General features: G+C 45.7%; 2 protein-coding genes across 2 annotated transcripts in view; one reads left to right on the top strand and one right to left on the bottom strand.

Moving 5' to 3' along the window:
- ARG2 (arginase 2) overlaps positions 1-4,552 on the top strand; it is a 15,285-nt gene extending 10,733 nt beyond the window's left edge. Inside the window, exons 5-8 of the mRNA XM_075283030.1 lie at positions 467-561; positions 1,085-1,189; positions 1,617-1,753; positions 2,486-4,552. Coding sequence (XP_075139131.1) covers positions 467-561; positions 1,085-1,189; positions 1,617-1,753; positions 2,486-2,691 — 543 coding nt within the window. The 3' untranslated portion in view covers positions 2,692-4,552. The remainder of the gene's footprint in view (positions 1-466; positions 562-1,084; positions 1,190-1,616; positions 1,754-2,485) is intronic.
- Positions 4,553-7,908: 3,356 nt separating this feature from the next.
- VTI1B (vesicle transport through interaction with t-SNAREs 1B) lies at positions 7,909-15,036 on the bottom strand. The gene is made up of 6 exons (XM_075281050.1): positions 14,890-15,036; positions 12,430-12,488; positions 11,230-11,412; positions 10,823-10,996; positions 10,033-10,094; positions 7,909-8,387 (listed from the first exon to the last, which is right to left on the bottom strand). Exons 1-6 carry the CDS (start codon positions 14,984-14,986, stop codon positions 8,294-8,296), a joined length of 669 nt encoding a protein of 222 aa, XP_075137151.1. The 5' UTR covers positions 14,987-15,036; the 3' UTR covers positions 7,909-8,293.
- Positions 15,037-17,033: the final 1,997 nt, after the last annotated feature.

Raw genomic sequence — 17,033 nt, 5'->3', positions numbered from 1 at the left:
TGAAACTCAAGGGCAAGCGGTGAATGTAAAACAAAAAAATAGTCTTATTCAACTATCCTCTTTGTTTTCCATGCTAGGCCGCAATCTGAGAGGATCACATGACCACTGAGACCAATCACTGAGCTCACTGGAGAGGGACCGATGACATCATTCAAATGCGTCACCGCTTCCTTACCCGCGACCACTGATTGGTCTCCTCTGTCATGTGATCCCTCCGATTACAGCCTGGTAGGGAAAGAGAACCAGGACTGTACGGAGCTCAGAGGATGAGTTTTATCTTTGTTCTTTTAACACCCATCATGGCCGCCCCTGAGTTTCCTATAATTCCACTTGATATGGAAAATGACACTGGAAGGTCGGTCTATGTAGCTAGTTATGGAAAATTGCTTGAAGTTTTCCTTCAAAACGCCAATATTGAGCAGTGGGTGTCAGACATACGTGTCCTAAACCGTGTCTTACTCTGTAGGTGCCTTTAATTCCTGGTTTCTCTTGGACAAAACCCTGCATTTCTGCATCGGATATCATCTACATCGGCCTGAGAGATCTTGATCCAGCTGAACAGTAAGTTGAGCCATATATACATTATCTATCTATCTATCTATCTATCTATCTATCTATCTATCTATCTATCTATCTGTCTGTCTGTCACTATACATGACCTCCTGATTTGGGTATTTTGGGGGCCCACAGTTTAATTCCAGGTTCACACTAACGTGGCCTAATCATTGTTCTGACCAGTCAGAGGACCAGATCAACGGACAGGTGGACTGCACAAAAAGCGAGCAGTCCGATGGACCTCATTGAGTCCTCCATGTAGGACTTTTTTCTTCTGATTTTCAGACACTGTCACATAGACTCCTGTGAACATAGCCTTACTAATTTTATCGTCCGCTATGTATTGGACACATCAGAAGAGAAGTTTCTATTGATTTATCTTTGTATACTGGAAAGGAAATAGAAAAAAAATCATAGGTTGTACAAGATTAGAAAATTATTGCCGCAACAGTGCCACTCTGGTCCATGGCCTGTGTCTGGTACTGCAGCCCACCCTTATTCAGTCACTTAATATACCTTGTCGTTTTAGGTTCATTCTGAAGAAATATAATATTGCATACTACTCGATGAGACAAATCGATCGCATCGGAATCCAGAAGGTTATGGAACGAACATTTGACCAGCTACTGGGAAGGTAAATGTGGATGATTTATGGGATGTGGCTTTCATTCACATCTGCGTTCGGTATTCCGTTAGGGGAATCCGCATGGGGACCCTTCGAACGGAGTACCGAACGCAATTGCAAGTGGGGTGCAGTGATGGCACACAGACCCTATAGACTATAATGGGGTCCATGTGTTTGTCGCCAGGTCTCCGCACGAATCATGCGGACAGGGAAGTAGATTGTGAACTACTTTCCTGTCTGCATGATCCCTGCGGAGATCTGGCGGCAAACACACGGACCCCATTATAGTCTATGGGGTCCGTGTGCTTTCAGTGGCACACTGCTTGCAGTTGCGTTCAGTATTCCATTAGGGGGATGTGAACGAGGCCTCAGACTTTTTGGAATTTACTCGCAAAAAGTCATGATACAATCTGATCTTTTCTATTCCTCATAATAGGAGACAGAGGCCCATTCACCTAAGCTTTGATATCGATGCTTTTGATCCAACCTTGGCACCAGCTACAGGAACCCCAGTGATCGGGGGCCTGACCTACAGGGAAGGAATATATATAACTGAAGAAATACATAACACTGGTGAGCATAATAAATCACATACTGTGGATGCCTTGTTCACACTAGACACATTTGCTATGGGTTTTCTGTATGGAGGCTGCACTGTAAATCTACTACTGCTCCATACCATGAGTACAGGCTTGAGAAGCACTCTTACTTTACAGCGAGCCCGAAAATCTTAAATTCACAGAATTCCGCACAAAGGTTGTGAATTTCACCATTATGAAGAGTGGGTTTCGTTTATCCATATCCGTTCAGTTATTCTAAAGATATAAGCATTTTTAGTGTTGATGTGTATACTAGACAAGTGGGCAGTAACACTACGGTTTCTCTAGGGGTCTCTGTGCACTGTGTGTCATTCAGTGTTACCGCACACTTGACTATGTATTATCCTTAATTTAACATTAAAAGGGCTTATATCTTTGGAATAGCCGAACAGATTCTGATAAAGAAAACACCCCAATGCTCAGGGTATGCAGATCTTGTATGATCCTTCATTAAGTTAAAAATATATGATCCAGTGAAGTGTTATAGATTATGGCGCCACCTGGTTGTCCTTGTGTGTAGCACAGTGCACATCCAGCTCATGAACTGACTGCTGTTGGCCAGCCACCCAGAGCTAGGCACGTAGGGAAGTGTCTGCCGATCCAGTCTCTCAATTTTCCTGTATTTGTTGATGTAGGGCCTATAAAATATTACCGTAATTTCTCTTTCCATTCACCTGCACATCCTATCTGTATTATTTTGATTTAGGAATGCTTTCAGCCCTTGATCTGGTAGAAGTCAACCCTATTCTTGGAGCTACCGCTGACGAAGTCAAGGCCACCGCCAGCCTAGCAGTGGACGTCGTAGCATCGAGTCTCGGCCAGACGAGAGAATGCGCTCACCGGATTATAGACGAGCTGCCGACACCTGGCGCCGCCTTCGACACAGACAGTGAAGAGCAGATACGGATATAGAGGCGCGTGCACCATGTACAGTGACTTCCGAAACGTAAAGCACTTACAGATGTCGATAAAACGGGCTTTGGCCAGTGACCAAGTGCATAAGTGACTCAATACTTTGGACAATGCATCCTACGTAGACCATTGGCTGGGGCACACAGACGCCGGCCTAGCTGGCACATGCCTACTGTACCTGTTATAATCTTATCCACTCCGACAAATGGCGCTGTCTACTGATCCCAGGTTCTCTATGATAATATTCCGTCTTGCATATTTTTTTTTTTGTGTGTGTTATTTAAAGGGGAAGCATCGATATTTACTATTTTTGCATGGTGAAGTGTTTTTTTTGCGCAAGAAAACTTTATTTTGGAGTCTTACTGATGCAATATAGCAACTTTTCATGCAATGTCGCAGACTACAAATCTACTGTTCAGTAGTGTTTCCTGGACTATAGATAGCATGGTGCGAGAGACATCCACATTGGATATTGAACATGTTCCAAAAACCACTGACTGTATTAAGGATGAGCATTACCTGGTGCTAAGTGAACGCATGCCATATACAATGGTCATGCTCTGTTTTATAAGGTTTGTATGAGACCTACAGCCTCGGACTAGGGAGTCATATCCAGCGTGCCCTAGTTCTGCATAGGCGTAATACCACTGCGCTAAAGCCTAGTACACACAAGTGTAATGGCGGCACGACGTAGAGAGATACTGGAACAGCCACCAAACCAATATGACACTTGTATGAACAAGGACTTAAAGGGAGTCTGTTCCTAAAATCCAGCATATCCACCCAGCCCCCCAGATAGTTTAGGGTCACCTGAATTAAATGGAGTTGTGACGCTTGCGAATTGCTACCACTTACCTCTTTGGAGCAACGGCAACGCCTTCATTGCTCCATTACTTGCATATTGACAAAAATAGCCACAGCTTAGGCCTCATTCGCACGGGACTGCGTATTTTGGTCCTGACTCTGATGCGGGAAGCCACATAATAGGACCAAAATTCGACTGTCGCAGTTTCCCGCTCCGGATGGTCCTAGTCCGGAAGGTGCTGTTGTGAGGCCTACGTCGGGGTTGACTCGGTCACGGAATTCGCCTGAAGAAAGGGCAGCTCCCTTCTTTTTTCCGTGAGCCGGAACATACCACTCATGTAAAAAAGGAAGCTAGCGGTCTACATAGACCTCCATTGTGAGGGGGCGGATTCTGAGCTGGATTCGGCGTCAGAATCCGCGCCCCTCTTGCCCCATGCGAACAAGCCCTAACTGTGTTGATCTACTGGGTTCTGCTGATAGACTCCCTTTAATATCCAGCTATACTTACTAGAGATATGGATCAACTCGTTGTGTTTTAGAAGGAACCTGTCGGTGCTGTCCTATCTGCAGGCGGCATGTCCTATAGCAGGGGTCGCTGAGTATATTGATATACTGAATCTTCTCCTATATAACTTGCTGCTCTTTCTATGCTAAGGAGTCCAGTGGGCGGTCCCAATTAGTGATTATCGCTAGCAGGACCGCCCACTGGACTCCAAAGCATAGAGCACATGTTTAAATGGGTAAAATCCAGAATATTGTCCCCACAATACTCAATAATATGCTGCCTGCATTTCATTGGGCAGGTTCACTTTAAGCAGGATATCCATCTTCTATTCTGTACATTTGATCTGCCTGATATAAAAAGACTAACAATGGTTTCAGGAATAAACCTAGCGAATATTCAGACCAAACAGCTGTTATAGATCCAGATCTATAGGTAGCTCATATATATAGAGAGAGAGTTGTATCTAACTTCTTATTAGATGTAGAGGTAGAATATATACAATATAATTTATGTTTGAATTTTCTAATTTTTAATAAAAGTTCTTGAATTGAATGTCGTGGATGTAAATGATTTCTACTGCTTGTTCACCTCCTTGCTCATAGAGTATCTGTATATTTTAGGCTATAAGGCACACTGGTCTTCTAGGCGGGCCCAGTTTGGTAGCTGCAGGAAACACAAAGGCCCCGTTCACACGGGGAGCGGATTGGCGGATTTTGGCCCCCCGGGAGTGACATGAGAAGCCATGTCACTCTCGGGCCAAAATGCGGCTTCCAAGTCACTCAATGAATGGCTGCAGTCCGGAAGGTGCTGCCGCGAGGTGGACGCCGGGGCTGAATCAGCCGCGGAGTCTGCCTAAAGAAAGGGCAGCTCGCTTCTTTTTTCCATGAGCGGCAACATAAATAGACGTGAATTCAGCGCCATTATTATTATTATTGTTTATTTATATAACACCATTAATTCCATAGTGCTTTACATTATTAGATTAATTCCATGGTGCTTTACATTTGGGGGTTACATACAATACACAGAATATACAGGTAGATATAATACTGACAGTGATCGGCTGGCACAGTGGGGTAGAGGGCCCTGCCCGCGAGGGCTTACAATCTATGAGGGAAGGGGGGTAGAGACAGAAGGAGAGGGGGAGACTGTACAGATGGCGGTGCAGTGATAGTGTTATTGGAGGTTGTAGGCCTTCCTGAATAGGTGAGTCTTCAGGGCCTTCTTGCAGCCTGTGATTGTGGGGGTCAGTCTTATGTGTCGTGGTAAGGAGTTCCAGAGTATGGGGGATGCACGAGAGAAATCTTGGAGACGGTTGTGTGAGGAGCGGATGAGAGCGGAGCAGGAGGTCATTGGAGGATCTGAGGTTACGTGTGGGCAGGTAGCGGGAGATTAGTTCAGAGATATATGGAGGGGACAGGTTGTGGATGGCTTTGTATGTTAGCTTTAGTAGCTTGAACTCGATTCGCTGGGCTATAGGTAGCCAGTGGAGGGACTGGCAGAGGGGAGCAGCCGAAGAAGATCGGGGGGTGAGGTGGATTAAGCGAGCAGCACAGTTTAAGGTGGACTGGAGGAGAAACAGGTCAGGGATGAGGAACAGTAAGTAGTTGGGTAGAGGGGTTTTCTGGGGTGTAGGGCAAGGCTGTCTCTGATGGTGTCAATTTTAGTTTTGAAGTAAGAGGCAAAGTCGTCAGCTGAGATAAGTGATGTCTGAGGGGGAGCAGGAAGACAGTTGAAGGTGGAGAATAGCTGTTTGGGGTTGCGAGAGAGTGCAGATATGAGTGTGGTGAAGTAGACCTGCTTGGCGGTGGCGAGTGTGTTCTTAAATGAGAGAACTGCTTCTTTGAACTTGAGGAAATCCTCCTTGGAGTGGCTTTTCTTCCAGAGGCGTTCTGTAACTCGCGAAGCACGTCTCAGTTTTTTAGTCAGGTCAGTGTGCCAGGGTTGTCTACTGATCGGTCGGGCTCTGGTGTATGTGTAGGGGGCCACAGAGTCCAGGGCTGAGGTAATGGTGGTATTGTAGAAGGCAGCAGTGGCATCTGTGTCATCTGTGTCCTGGAGTGAGGATATGTCTGAGTGGTAGGAGAGAGTCTGAGAGGGTGCAGGTGTCAAGGCGGTTGAGGTTCCTGCGGGGGTGTGTTGGTTTAGAGGTTGGGGTGTCTATTGGAGAGGAGAGGGCAGAGAATGTCAGCAGGTTGTGGTCAGAGAGCGTGGATGGAGAGTTAGAGAGGTTGCATATGGAGCAGAGGCGGGTGAATATTAGGTCTAGTGTGCCCCCCTTTGTGTGGGTGGCAGAGGAGGACCATTGGGAGAGACCAAAGGAGGTGGTGAGGGACAAGAGACTGGAGGTGGGGGGGGTGGTCTGTGTTAATGGGGATGTTAAAATCACCCATGATGATGGTGGGGGTGTCGGTGGATAGGAAGTGTGTGTGTGTGAGCCAGGTGGTGAAGTGGTCGATGAAAGCAGCGGTAGGTCCCGGCAGTCGATATATGACAGCTAGTTGTAGGGTGAGTAGATAAGCCAAAATCCGCCCCCTCTTTGCCCGTGTGAACTAGCCCTTAGGGTAAGTTCACATGGGGTTTTTTGGACTGGAACCTGAAGCAGAGGCCACCTCAGGTTCCAATCCAAAAGACGGGTAGACACGACTGAATGCCGGCGCACTCCGCTCTGGATTAGGCCCAATGAATGGGCCTAATCGGGAGTGTCTTCAGGCCGAGTCATGAGGCGAAACGGCCTGAAGAATGAGCACCTCGCTTCTTTTTCCAAGCCGGCTCCCGGAAAAAACACCTGAACCATTGATTTCAATGGGAGCCGTCTTTTTAGTCAGGATTTTGAGGCGGATACGGCCTCAAAATCCTGACCAAAAATCTGTGTGAACTTACCCTTAGGTGGCAGGGATCCAACAGTAGCTGCAATTTATGGCGTCAGCTCTTGGTAGGAAGGAGGGGAGTGCGTGCCTTGTAAATTGTCAGTGTGTGCAGGTAGGGGAGCAGCAGTCTGGTCAACAATAGCCACAGAATAATGTCTAGGACAGGTATCTCAACAGGCAAACCAGGCTACAAGTCGTAGGTAGGGTGCAGCTCCAGAAAAAAAAAAAAAAAAAGGTGGACTACTAAAATAGCAGCAACACATGGATGGAAACAGACCTCATTGACTGTAATGGGGTCCATCGGGTGCCTGTTTTAAAACTGAAAATGGCAGAGAAAAAAGGCCTCGGTGCAGGCCAAATTTCAGGCGGACGTTGCGATGTGGATTCCAGCACAAAAGTGAACACAGTCTTAAAGGGGTTCTCCCATCTCAGTCTCTCAGCCAGGCTGAGTGCAGTGTTTACTTCTCATTTCCTGTATTTCTCCTCCCTCCCTCTTTCTGAACGGGACACACAACACTTAATCTGCAGATTCTTGTACAGAATGGACTCAGTGTTATCCGTCTGTTTACATAGACTGGGCTTTATCAGCAAACTACAATTAGCTGAACCATTGTCCTGCCAGCAATGAGTGAAATCACTTGTCCTACAGGTCCGTAGTTATAGCAACACTGTGTAAACAATGGGAGGTATAAGGTCACATTGCAGGCAAACAAAGCAGAATTTCTAAAGCAATATATTTAGGAATAGGCTTCAATTTACATAAGCTACCGGTATCGACGGGATCCTTGAGATGGGACAACTCCTTTAATGTCTTGTTCCAGGTGTGAAATGTGACCTGGTGTTAAAATCCCACCTATCTATGGATGGATCAGTAACATAATTCGCCAGGAAAACCCCCTTAAATATGGTAGAAGGAGCTCTATTCTAGATACTGAGCTCTATTCTAGATACCGAGCTCCATTCTAGAGGATACTATGGCGATCTTTTGACTCAACACAATGTGAATACAGAGAGACAGAATTTCTTTAATGGTCTATTAGAAGTATAAATAACAATAGAATATCAACCGTGGAGGAGAATTATTACAAGAAGTGATTATTACCTAAGAAATAACAGTTTAATTGGATTTCGTGCCATTATCACAAGTCCCGATGTCCTCTCTGTTTCCCATTACTTTAGTACAGTTTCCTCTATGGAGGTATTGTGCAGAATCTTCAGTATCAAGTAATTGCTGACTTGGCAAATGCCCTATTACCACTCAGGTCCTGTTAGCGGCAGCAGTGATCCAAAAATACTGCAGGGCGGCGCCATGTGTCTCAGTTCTGTACATATTTACAGTATTGCCCTGTATAGGGGCATATTCATGCTTCACGGCTGAAAAGTAGTCCTTTACTGGATCCGCTTGAGGAGCAAAGAGGACTCGCTATTTACGGAAAAACTTCAAGTAGACGACAGCGCCGAGAATAGCGAGCTCGAGAATGATAATGACGGAGAGGAAGAGCTTGTTCGTCACGATTCTACAAAAGAACAGAAGAGTTTATATAGGCTTCTGTACCAATATTTGACAAGTCCCAGTGACACTAAAACAACTGATAGCATTAGGTGTGAAGGAAATGGTTAAACCTAACAGGAGTAAAACAATCGAGTATACGTCCATGGTGGTAGAGTGAATTGGGCTTAGATATTTCCCATAAGGGCCACCCCTGTCCATAGGCCCCACTAGAGCCTATGGGTGGCAAAGAATGGGATCCTCCGCTTCACCTCTTTAAAGGGTTTCTATCATTAAAATGCTATTTTTTTTCTAGGTACCACGTGGGAATAGCCTTAAGAAAGGCTATTCTTCTCCTACCTTTAGATGTCTTCTCTGCGCCGCCGTTCAGTAGAAATCCCGGTTTTCTTCTGTATGTAAATGAGTTCTCTCGGAGCACTGGGGGTGGGCCCCAGCGCTCACACAGCAATGGGGGCGTCCCCAAAGCTGTGAGAGAACTCTCTCCAGCGCCGCCTCCATCTTCTTCAGGAACGGGTCCTCTTCGCGTCTTCTTCCAGAGGTGGCTTCAAACTTCTAGGCCTCGGGCAGCCAACTGTGCATGCCTGCCGGCCACAAGAAGATGGCCGCTTACAATACTGTGTAAGCCGCAATTTTCTTGTGGCCGGCGGGCATGTGCAGTCGGCTTTGCCCTAGAAGTTTGAAGCCAATGCCGGAAGAAGACCCATTCCTGAAGAAGATGGAGGCGGCGCTGGAGAGTTCTCTCACAGCATTGGGGACGCCTGCAGTGCTGCGAGAGAACTCATTTGAATACCAACGAAAACCAGATTATATACCGAATGGTGGCGCGGAGAAGACATCTAAAGGTAGGAGAAGAATATCTTTTCCTAAGGCTATTCCTACCTGGTAGGCAGAAAAAAATGAGTTTTAATGATTGGATCCCTTTACATCTAATAGGTAAGTGGTGCGACTGTGAAGACTTGGCGGCTACTGGCCGGTCAACCAAGGCAGCACACTCCTTTACACATGGCAAATGGTGTGCGTCTCACCAACCAAAACTTATGCCCTTCTGTATAAAGCTAGATGCATATGGACAGTCACGGCTGGAAAAATACGATCCATCAAGCAGCCATATTTTCCAGGCAGGGCTGTATCCAGAGATCTGGACCCTGGACTGCATTCCTAACTGTACTCACAGTATCAGTTATCTCCATTGAAAAAGTACCGTCCTGTACTGTAATTCTGCCCAGAACATAGTCCTATGGTGAGATCGTCATATATATCTATGATACTGCTAGTCCACTCTGGATAGAGTGCAGTCCAGGAAATAGGTCTTATATATGGACTGGATTTTCTGGACCTGAGAATTTAGTCTAAGGCTAGGTTCACATCTATTCTTCTAGTCCATTAGATGACCAGAAGAATGGAAATACAGGCCACAAAAATGGTAGATATGAACAGAGCCAGAGGGCCCTATTGACTGTAATGGGGTCCCACTGTGTCATGAAAAAGTCAAGCTTCCAGGACTTTAGCATCTGGCAATTTCAGATAGACAAACGGCACAAAGGTGAACTCACCGTGGCAGAAATGTAGTGAAATGACAGCTATCCTATAGCCGGACACATCAACTATTAATAAATATTAAAGGTGCACAGATAACCAATGTCAGAACTTACTTCCGGGACATGGAGCGCAGAATCTTCCGACTTTTGCTCAAATTTTCACCTGTGTTTATGAGCTGCAAGAAAACACAAAGAGGTCTGTTAACAAATGCAAAACATTAACACACCAAGACATATACCGTATATACTCCAGTATAAGCAGAGTTTTTGTGCTGAAAAAGTCCGCCTCGGCTTATATTCGAGTCATTACGGTAATACCGTAGTTATAGACCCGGCATACAGACACGTTGGCGGGTGCCGGGCCGTAGCATCGCCACGCTCCTGGCAGAAGTACCGGGGCCTTCAAGCAGAAGTACCGTAAGTACCGTAGTTTGAAATGAACAACATCACCATGCTCCTTCCAGGAGTGTGGCGATGCTGCGGGCCCGGCACCCACCCCGGTGTCTGTATGCTGGGTCTGTAACTACGGTAGCTGTAGTCTGTAGTGGTCTGTAGCTATAATGGCGCCGCTCTGCGGCACGACAGTCCGCCCCATGTTCCCCAGGCAGCACGACAGTCCGCCCCATGTTCCCCAGGCAGCACGACAGTCCGCCCCACATTCCCCAGGCGGCACGAGAGTCCGCCCTATGATCCCCAGGCGGCACAACGGTCTGCCCTATGATCCCCAGGCGGCACGATAGTCCGCCCCACATTCCCCAGTCGGCACCACAATCCAATCAATCAACATTCCCAACAGTCACAGCAGTCCACCCTACTTTCCCAGCAGCTAAAACACATTCATGAGAACCAAAGATCAGCTTTAAAGATGATGTACAATGTTCTGACCCAGTCCAAGGTTACTTACACGATCCTTTGTACGTTCTAGCTGTTCCCTCTGTTCTCCGAGTTCTTCCACTATATTCTGACCAATGGCATCGGTTTCAGCAGCTATGCGGTAGGATCTGGCGATACTGTCTGTAGTCCGGTTCAGACTCTCATGTCCTTGGAGGAGCAGTGATCTTTGTGAATTCATTCCTGCCTGTAGAGGGAGACCAGGTGGAAGTCACTGACTGCATGAAGGGCAAGGAGCAAAATTCAGTAGGGTGTCCCGATTTTATCCACTCAGGATTATTCCAAGGAAGTGTAAAGCTATAAAACAGGCCATGTCATGGTGGCGTACAGAACCGGAGATCATAACTCCTATTGTACAGTTCCAAGCGAGCCCTCAATCCCCATCCTCCTCCTACATATAACTCCTATTACAGATCTTACCCGCTGCTCATTTTCCACATTGTAAAACCCTTTCCTGATGTCATCAGAAGCGAATCCAGCATTAGTATTTCTCGCCTCCCGCTGCAGGTCTGCAAGGGATTTCCTATACGTGCGCATCTTATTCATCATTTGGTTCTGGAAGGATCGTGGGGCGCTTTTCAGTTCTTTTTCCATTTGTAAAAGCTAAAAAATATATATATATATAAATTTCAGTGAAGCTCTAGAATGACTTCTGTAGTCACCAAATATACAATCTAACATCATAGTAAGGGTATGCTGACATATATGTTGGGGACTCCTACATACGTGTTGGAATCCTATGGCCTGTCTAAACTCAGGGACATAAGCCCTGCAAGCATGGATTTTGTTTTTTCTTCCTGCAAAATGACAAACAAATCAATGGCTCCTCTACAGACCCATTATAGTGAATGTGGTTCCTTGGTAGAGGTCATTGGGCAGATCCATTTTACCCTTTAGGCCCCTGTACATGACCAAGTTGGCATCCGACGTGGGGCCAAAATTGCAGTGTCATCCAAGTGCCCCTATGGGGGCTTCTGATCTGATTAGTTATCCGGGGTTGACATTCAAGTTTGGTTACTTTTTGACAAATTGCCCACCCCTTGTATAAGTAACCATTGGCTGAATGGGCGTATATCTGACAGCTATCTAAGGTGTATATACAGTATAGCCGTCTTTCTAGTGTTGCTTTAAAGAGGTCAGTGTGATCATAACTCTCTTCTTTTGGTCATGACCACCATTAACCTGTTGTGGAGAGGGGGATTAGCTGCTATTAGTCCATTGTGACGGGCAGATTCGTATACCAGCCTGTAATACTGTAACCATATCAATAGAGAGTGCCATGTACTGTATACCACATGTATATTACATGGCGTCCATATAACTGACTGGGTGACAATGCTCTCCCTTGTTTACTGTAAGGGAAGCAATTGGGTAATAGAAGTAAATGAGGAAATAACTATCTATGTGGTTACATAATATATACTGTATCTGCCAACATTTCTATCTAAATTCACAGGATCAAACCTCCCAGAAATGCCCAGTTCAGCACATTTCCATTCCTATGACCCCCATGTAAAACCAAACAGGTGGGCAGTACGCTTTAAATGCAATGAAGCTTTAACATGAAGGTCCATTAGGTTGTCGGACGTCCATGTGAACTCCAGCTCGTAACATATTTACCATCTCATTCGCTTCTAGATGCCTCTTGTCAAATTCTCGAAGTAAACTTTTATGTTGCTCTAAAAAAAAAATACAAATCACGTTAAGTCGTGGAGAAGGATTTCAAGTTTCTAGCACATGTGTTATGGCAGATAAAGGCGGACTCATCTTCTGACGTATAGGGAACCTGTCAGGTTGACATGGGACTCTAAACAACCACAGGTTCATCACACCCATCTCTGGTGCTGCGAGCGCCTGCGCAGTTCTTCTGTAAAACAAGGGATGTATGACCCGGCTTCACTGTTAGGGAGCCTTCACACGGAGTTTATGCTCCGTGTATTCTGTACATTTTACACGTGTAAAATGTAGTTAGCCATTGAGTTCAATGGCATGTTCAATGTACAGAATACACAGCGCGTAGACAGAATACACGGGGTGTAAACTCCACGTGAAGGGGCCATAAAGCAACGTGTGAATGTACCCTTAGGGAGCCTTCACACGGAGTAAACGCGCGTGTATTTTTGCAAAATACACGTGTAAAAATAAGACTACCATTGACTTCAATGATATTTTACAGGCGTAATTTTACACGTGTAAAAAAATATCATTGAAGTCAAGTGGAGTCTTATTTTTACACGTGTATTTTGCAAAATTACACGCGCGTTTACTCCGTGTGAAGGCTCCCTAAGGGTACATTCACACGTTCCTTTATGGTGCTGTTTTTGCCACAATAACTGCAAAACAGAATCCCACTGAGTTCAATGGGTTCCGTCTTACACGCAGTACACATTGAACTCAATGGGATTCTGTTTTGCAGCGCTGATTCTTTACACGAGTTATTGTGGCAAAAACAGCACCACAAAATTACGTATGAATGCACCCAAAGGGTTGGTTCACACAGCATGGATTTTGGCATGTATTCCATGAAATCTGCCTCTTCTTGCCTTCAATGAGGTTTCCGACTGGAGTCCATAGGGACAAGGAATTTTCTGTCACAGGCTCATGACTGACATACAAACCCAGCCACACCTGTATTATCCCCCGTCAACTGGGCAAAATCAAACATGGATGCGCAACAGTACAAACTGCAAATTTGCAGGAGAAATAATTTCTTGCTGCAGATTACGCTCTGAATATATGTCAGATTTTATGTTAGGAAATATTCCCCATGTGAACATACCCTAATAGGGTTGTTCAGAGTGGTAAACAGACATCAAAGACAAAATCACCCTCTTTTGGACCCCCCTCTATAGGACAAAGTGCAGAGCTACTGCAGTGATGCTTGATGGTCACTAGATAGGAATAACAAGTAACCAATTCTCCGACCATCAGGCCAGAGATACATAACCATGTGCATGGCCCCGTCCATAGTTGATCGGTCCATGTGCCACCTGTCCACACGATCAAGTGCATAGAGCCATTACAATATAATGGGTCAATGGGCTAAGCCGTGAAGACTACGACTAGCCCCCTGACAATGCACATGAAGCCTTAGGGTGCACAGGTGTGTGATTCCATTCTGCTCTCCCAGCATGTTATTTCATGGGGAATATAAGCATTTACTAAAACAGACAATTCCAGATCATCTTTACATTGTTCCTCTGTTATTACTCCTGGAAATGTATAAATAAGGGCAATTTTTTTCCAGGTGAAAGGTAACATCCAGTTGTCAGCCATTTCTCATATTTCATATAACAAAGGAACAACACAACGCAGAGGTAGAAGACTAAATTGTTATCCCATGGATAAAAAAGTATTTACTAAAATACACGCGTCTGTGTGGAGTGTTGGGGGGATGAGAAATGGGATCATTGTATTCCCCTCTGACAGCAGACGCCTTGAGACACAACTGAATGCTGCCGAGACAATGATAAATGCATCATGCACATCTCAAGGAAAATTAAATATCCAATTGGGGGTCGGACAGGGGTAAAATAAAAAAATAAATATATATAGAAATGCTGATCCCCCACCCTATCCTCAGATCAGGTTGTGCGCCCCCCTTTACTACCGCTTCTCAGACTGTTCAGGCCAGAGATATCATATGTTGGGTACCAGTGACATCATCAGTATCCAACATGTGACCACGGATTTCAGTGACTTGGCTGCAGTGGACACCAGGGCCCCGAACAGTCCAAGGAAATGCACTGCCCAAAACAAGGAACAGCTATTGGCGAGTATGATATGAGGACGATGTACAATACACGCCATGACGTCCTATGGCAGCCATACATCTCCTTACACACAGAGGACCCCTTTAATGGCTGATACATGCTATAATGGGCTATAGAATGTGCTGTGCCACCTAAGCACCAATGTAATATAGGCATGGGTAAGTTACCTAATAACAAGGGGGGTTCCAGGGTGGAGTCCCCTTATAAGACAACTTACTACAAGCTGTGCCATAGAGAATACATTGGTATAGAACTAATACAAAGTCAGCTCTGCTACACCCATACACCATAACTAGGACACAGTCACCTCCACGGCAGCTCTCCAGCCTCGGCGGCATCCTCTGCAGCTGCTCATAGCGCTCGCTAAACAGATCGTGCAGCGTCTCAAACTGTTCGGACGACATCGGTGCGACAACAAGAACCGAGCACCGAACAAGGGGCCGGTCATGTGACTAGGCGAACGCCGGTGACTTCACTGGATCACGTGACGCGGCGCCCTTCCCTTCCTGCTCGCTCCTCGGAATCTGCTGCGGCGTTCTGCGCATGTGCAGTGGCTGATGGCTTCTCCTATGATGCTAAATCCTAGTGGGCTACAGATGGGCCAAATGGGATTGCATTTAGTTTTCTACTATAAAACAGGCTACATAGGGCCCTGGTCCTTTAGCCCACTAGGATTTAGACCATTCACATCCAGAGGACCCCTATAGGTTAGGGCTATACAGGGACCTTGGCTGTGACTACTATGGCACGACTAATGATCGCCCTGTTGGACTTATACTTATTTTACTGACTGATTGGAGTTGCATTGCTGAATCTTGTTGCATTCGCCTCAGGGTTGCGATGTGATGCCATTCGCTAACATTAGTGAGAACATGGCGATCATACGCGGCCTGAATGGCGCATGGACCCATACATTGTCTGATGTCCCTTCACCAGAATGGAGAATACGCCAGTCAGGGACCACCATAGATTTCCATTGTGATGTCTGCCAGAAAAGTGGAGAGAGCTATAAATAATAATAAGTCTGTCACAGCGAGGCATGGACTACTTGGGTCTGCCAATCCCCGTACCACTCTCCATTGCAGAATGTGGTGGGTGAGGTGCAAATCTGGGTTGGAGTCGCAATAAAGGGCTTGACACCGAGCATGCACCTCAATATCATGGCAAACAGGGAATGATGGATTTGCCCCATTGTGTACAGTTGGATTACAGGGTTTGTGTCAGGCTGGATCCATACGTAACACATTTACTTCTTATATTTGTCTACTCTCCTGAAATGTTGGGATACTCCTGAAATAAGGGGTGACCTCCTATAGGCAAACCCCATAAGAGCTGGCAAACTTTCCAGGCCTCCTGCACAGGGCCGTTTCAACACATTGAAGGGCCCAGTGCAAAGTTTCTATAAGTGGCCCCCCCATCACCAACTTACACAAATTATAATGCCCTCTTAGCGGCCCTAACACAGTATATTGCCCCCCTCATGGCCCCATACAATATAATGTCCCTCTCCGGCTACCTCCACAGTTTAATATCCCCATCTGTCTGCCCCCAGTTTAACTTTCACTGCCAGGGGTTTTCCGATTTATTTATTTTACTTTTCTCCTTTGGCTTCACAGTCTTGAGGTGAACATATAAAACCTAAATTTCAGCAATAAAAAAATTATACTAACGCCCCCATACCTATATATTTTTTTAAAGTAGACACCTGCAGAATTTTCAGAATGCCACTTGGTACTGTATGCGAGTAGGCACCTTCATGCAATTTTGATGTAAAATGTATGTCATAAAAAATGCAAATAATTGTATATTAATTGCTAAAAGTGGAAACCAAACCAAAAGTTTTATGCACCAAACCTCCTTAAAGCAAGAGTTCATCATGTGCAGAGGTCATACATATCACTAAGGGCTCGTTCACATCTCCGCCCGGTCTCCATTTATACGGGTTTCCATTTCCTGCCCGAAACTGGGCAGGAAAACGAAAACCTGCAGTCATTTTTCAAACCCATTCATTTGAATGGGTTTAAAAAGTGTCCGGCCGTGAGCCGCCGGTGAGCGTTTTATGCTCTTCGTGGCGAAACCGTTTTTTTTTTAACTGGACACAAAGACACGCAGGACTTTGTGTCCAGTTTTTAAAAAAACGGTTTTGTTGCAGAGAGCACAAAATGCTCACATGCGCTCACGGCCGGACCGGGTCTGACAGGTTTCCGTCTTCTGCTGGCAGAAAACAGAGCCCTGAGTACGGACTCCGAACACAAGGTGTGAACCCAGCGTAAGGCCTATACCCGCATGCACGTGTCTTCAGAAAATCACCAGAACTGGAAGGAACAAAAATCTGCTTTGAAGCTGGAAAGTATCATCCTATAAAATGTAGGGATTGCACACCATCAAAAACAAGTGAACCCCTAAATCCCATATATTTCAAAGTAGACAACCTGAAGATTATGTGTGTCT

The sequence above is a fragment of the Leptodactylus fuscus genome, chromosome 7 (genome assembly GCF_031893055.1).
Source record: "Leptodactylus fuscus isolate aLepFus1 chromosome 7, aLepFus1.hap2, whole genome shotgun sequence".
NCBI classification, from domain to species: domain Eukaryota; kingdom Metazoa; phylum Chordata; class Amphibia; order Anura; family Leptodactylidae; genus Leptodactylus; species Leptodactylus fuscus.
The sequence above is the reverse complement of the archived record's forward strand: the minus strand, read 5'-3'. Positions and strand labels throughout refer to the sequence as shown.

Excerpts from the sequence above, each read along its gene's own strand:
- VTI1B (XM_075281050.1), bottom strand. The coding sequence starts at position 14,986 with ATGTCGTCCGAACAGTTTGAGACGCTGCACGATCTGTTTAGCGAGCGC. Across the intron at positions 12,489-14,889 it reads GCTGGAGAGCTGCCGTGGAG|AGCAACATAAAAGTTTACTT; the intron begins GTGACTGTGTCC and ends TTTTTTTTTTAG. Across the intron at positions 10,997-11,229 it reads ATGTGGAAAATGAGCAGCGG|GCAGGAATGAATTCACAAAG; the intron begins GTAAGATCTGTA and ends CTCCCTCTACAG.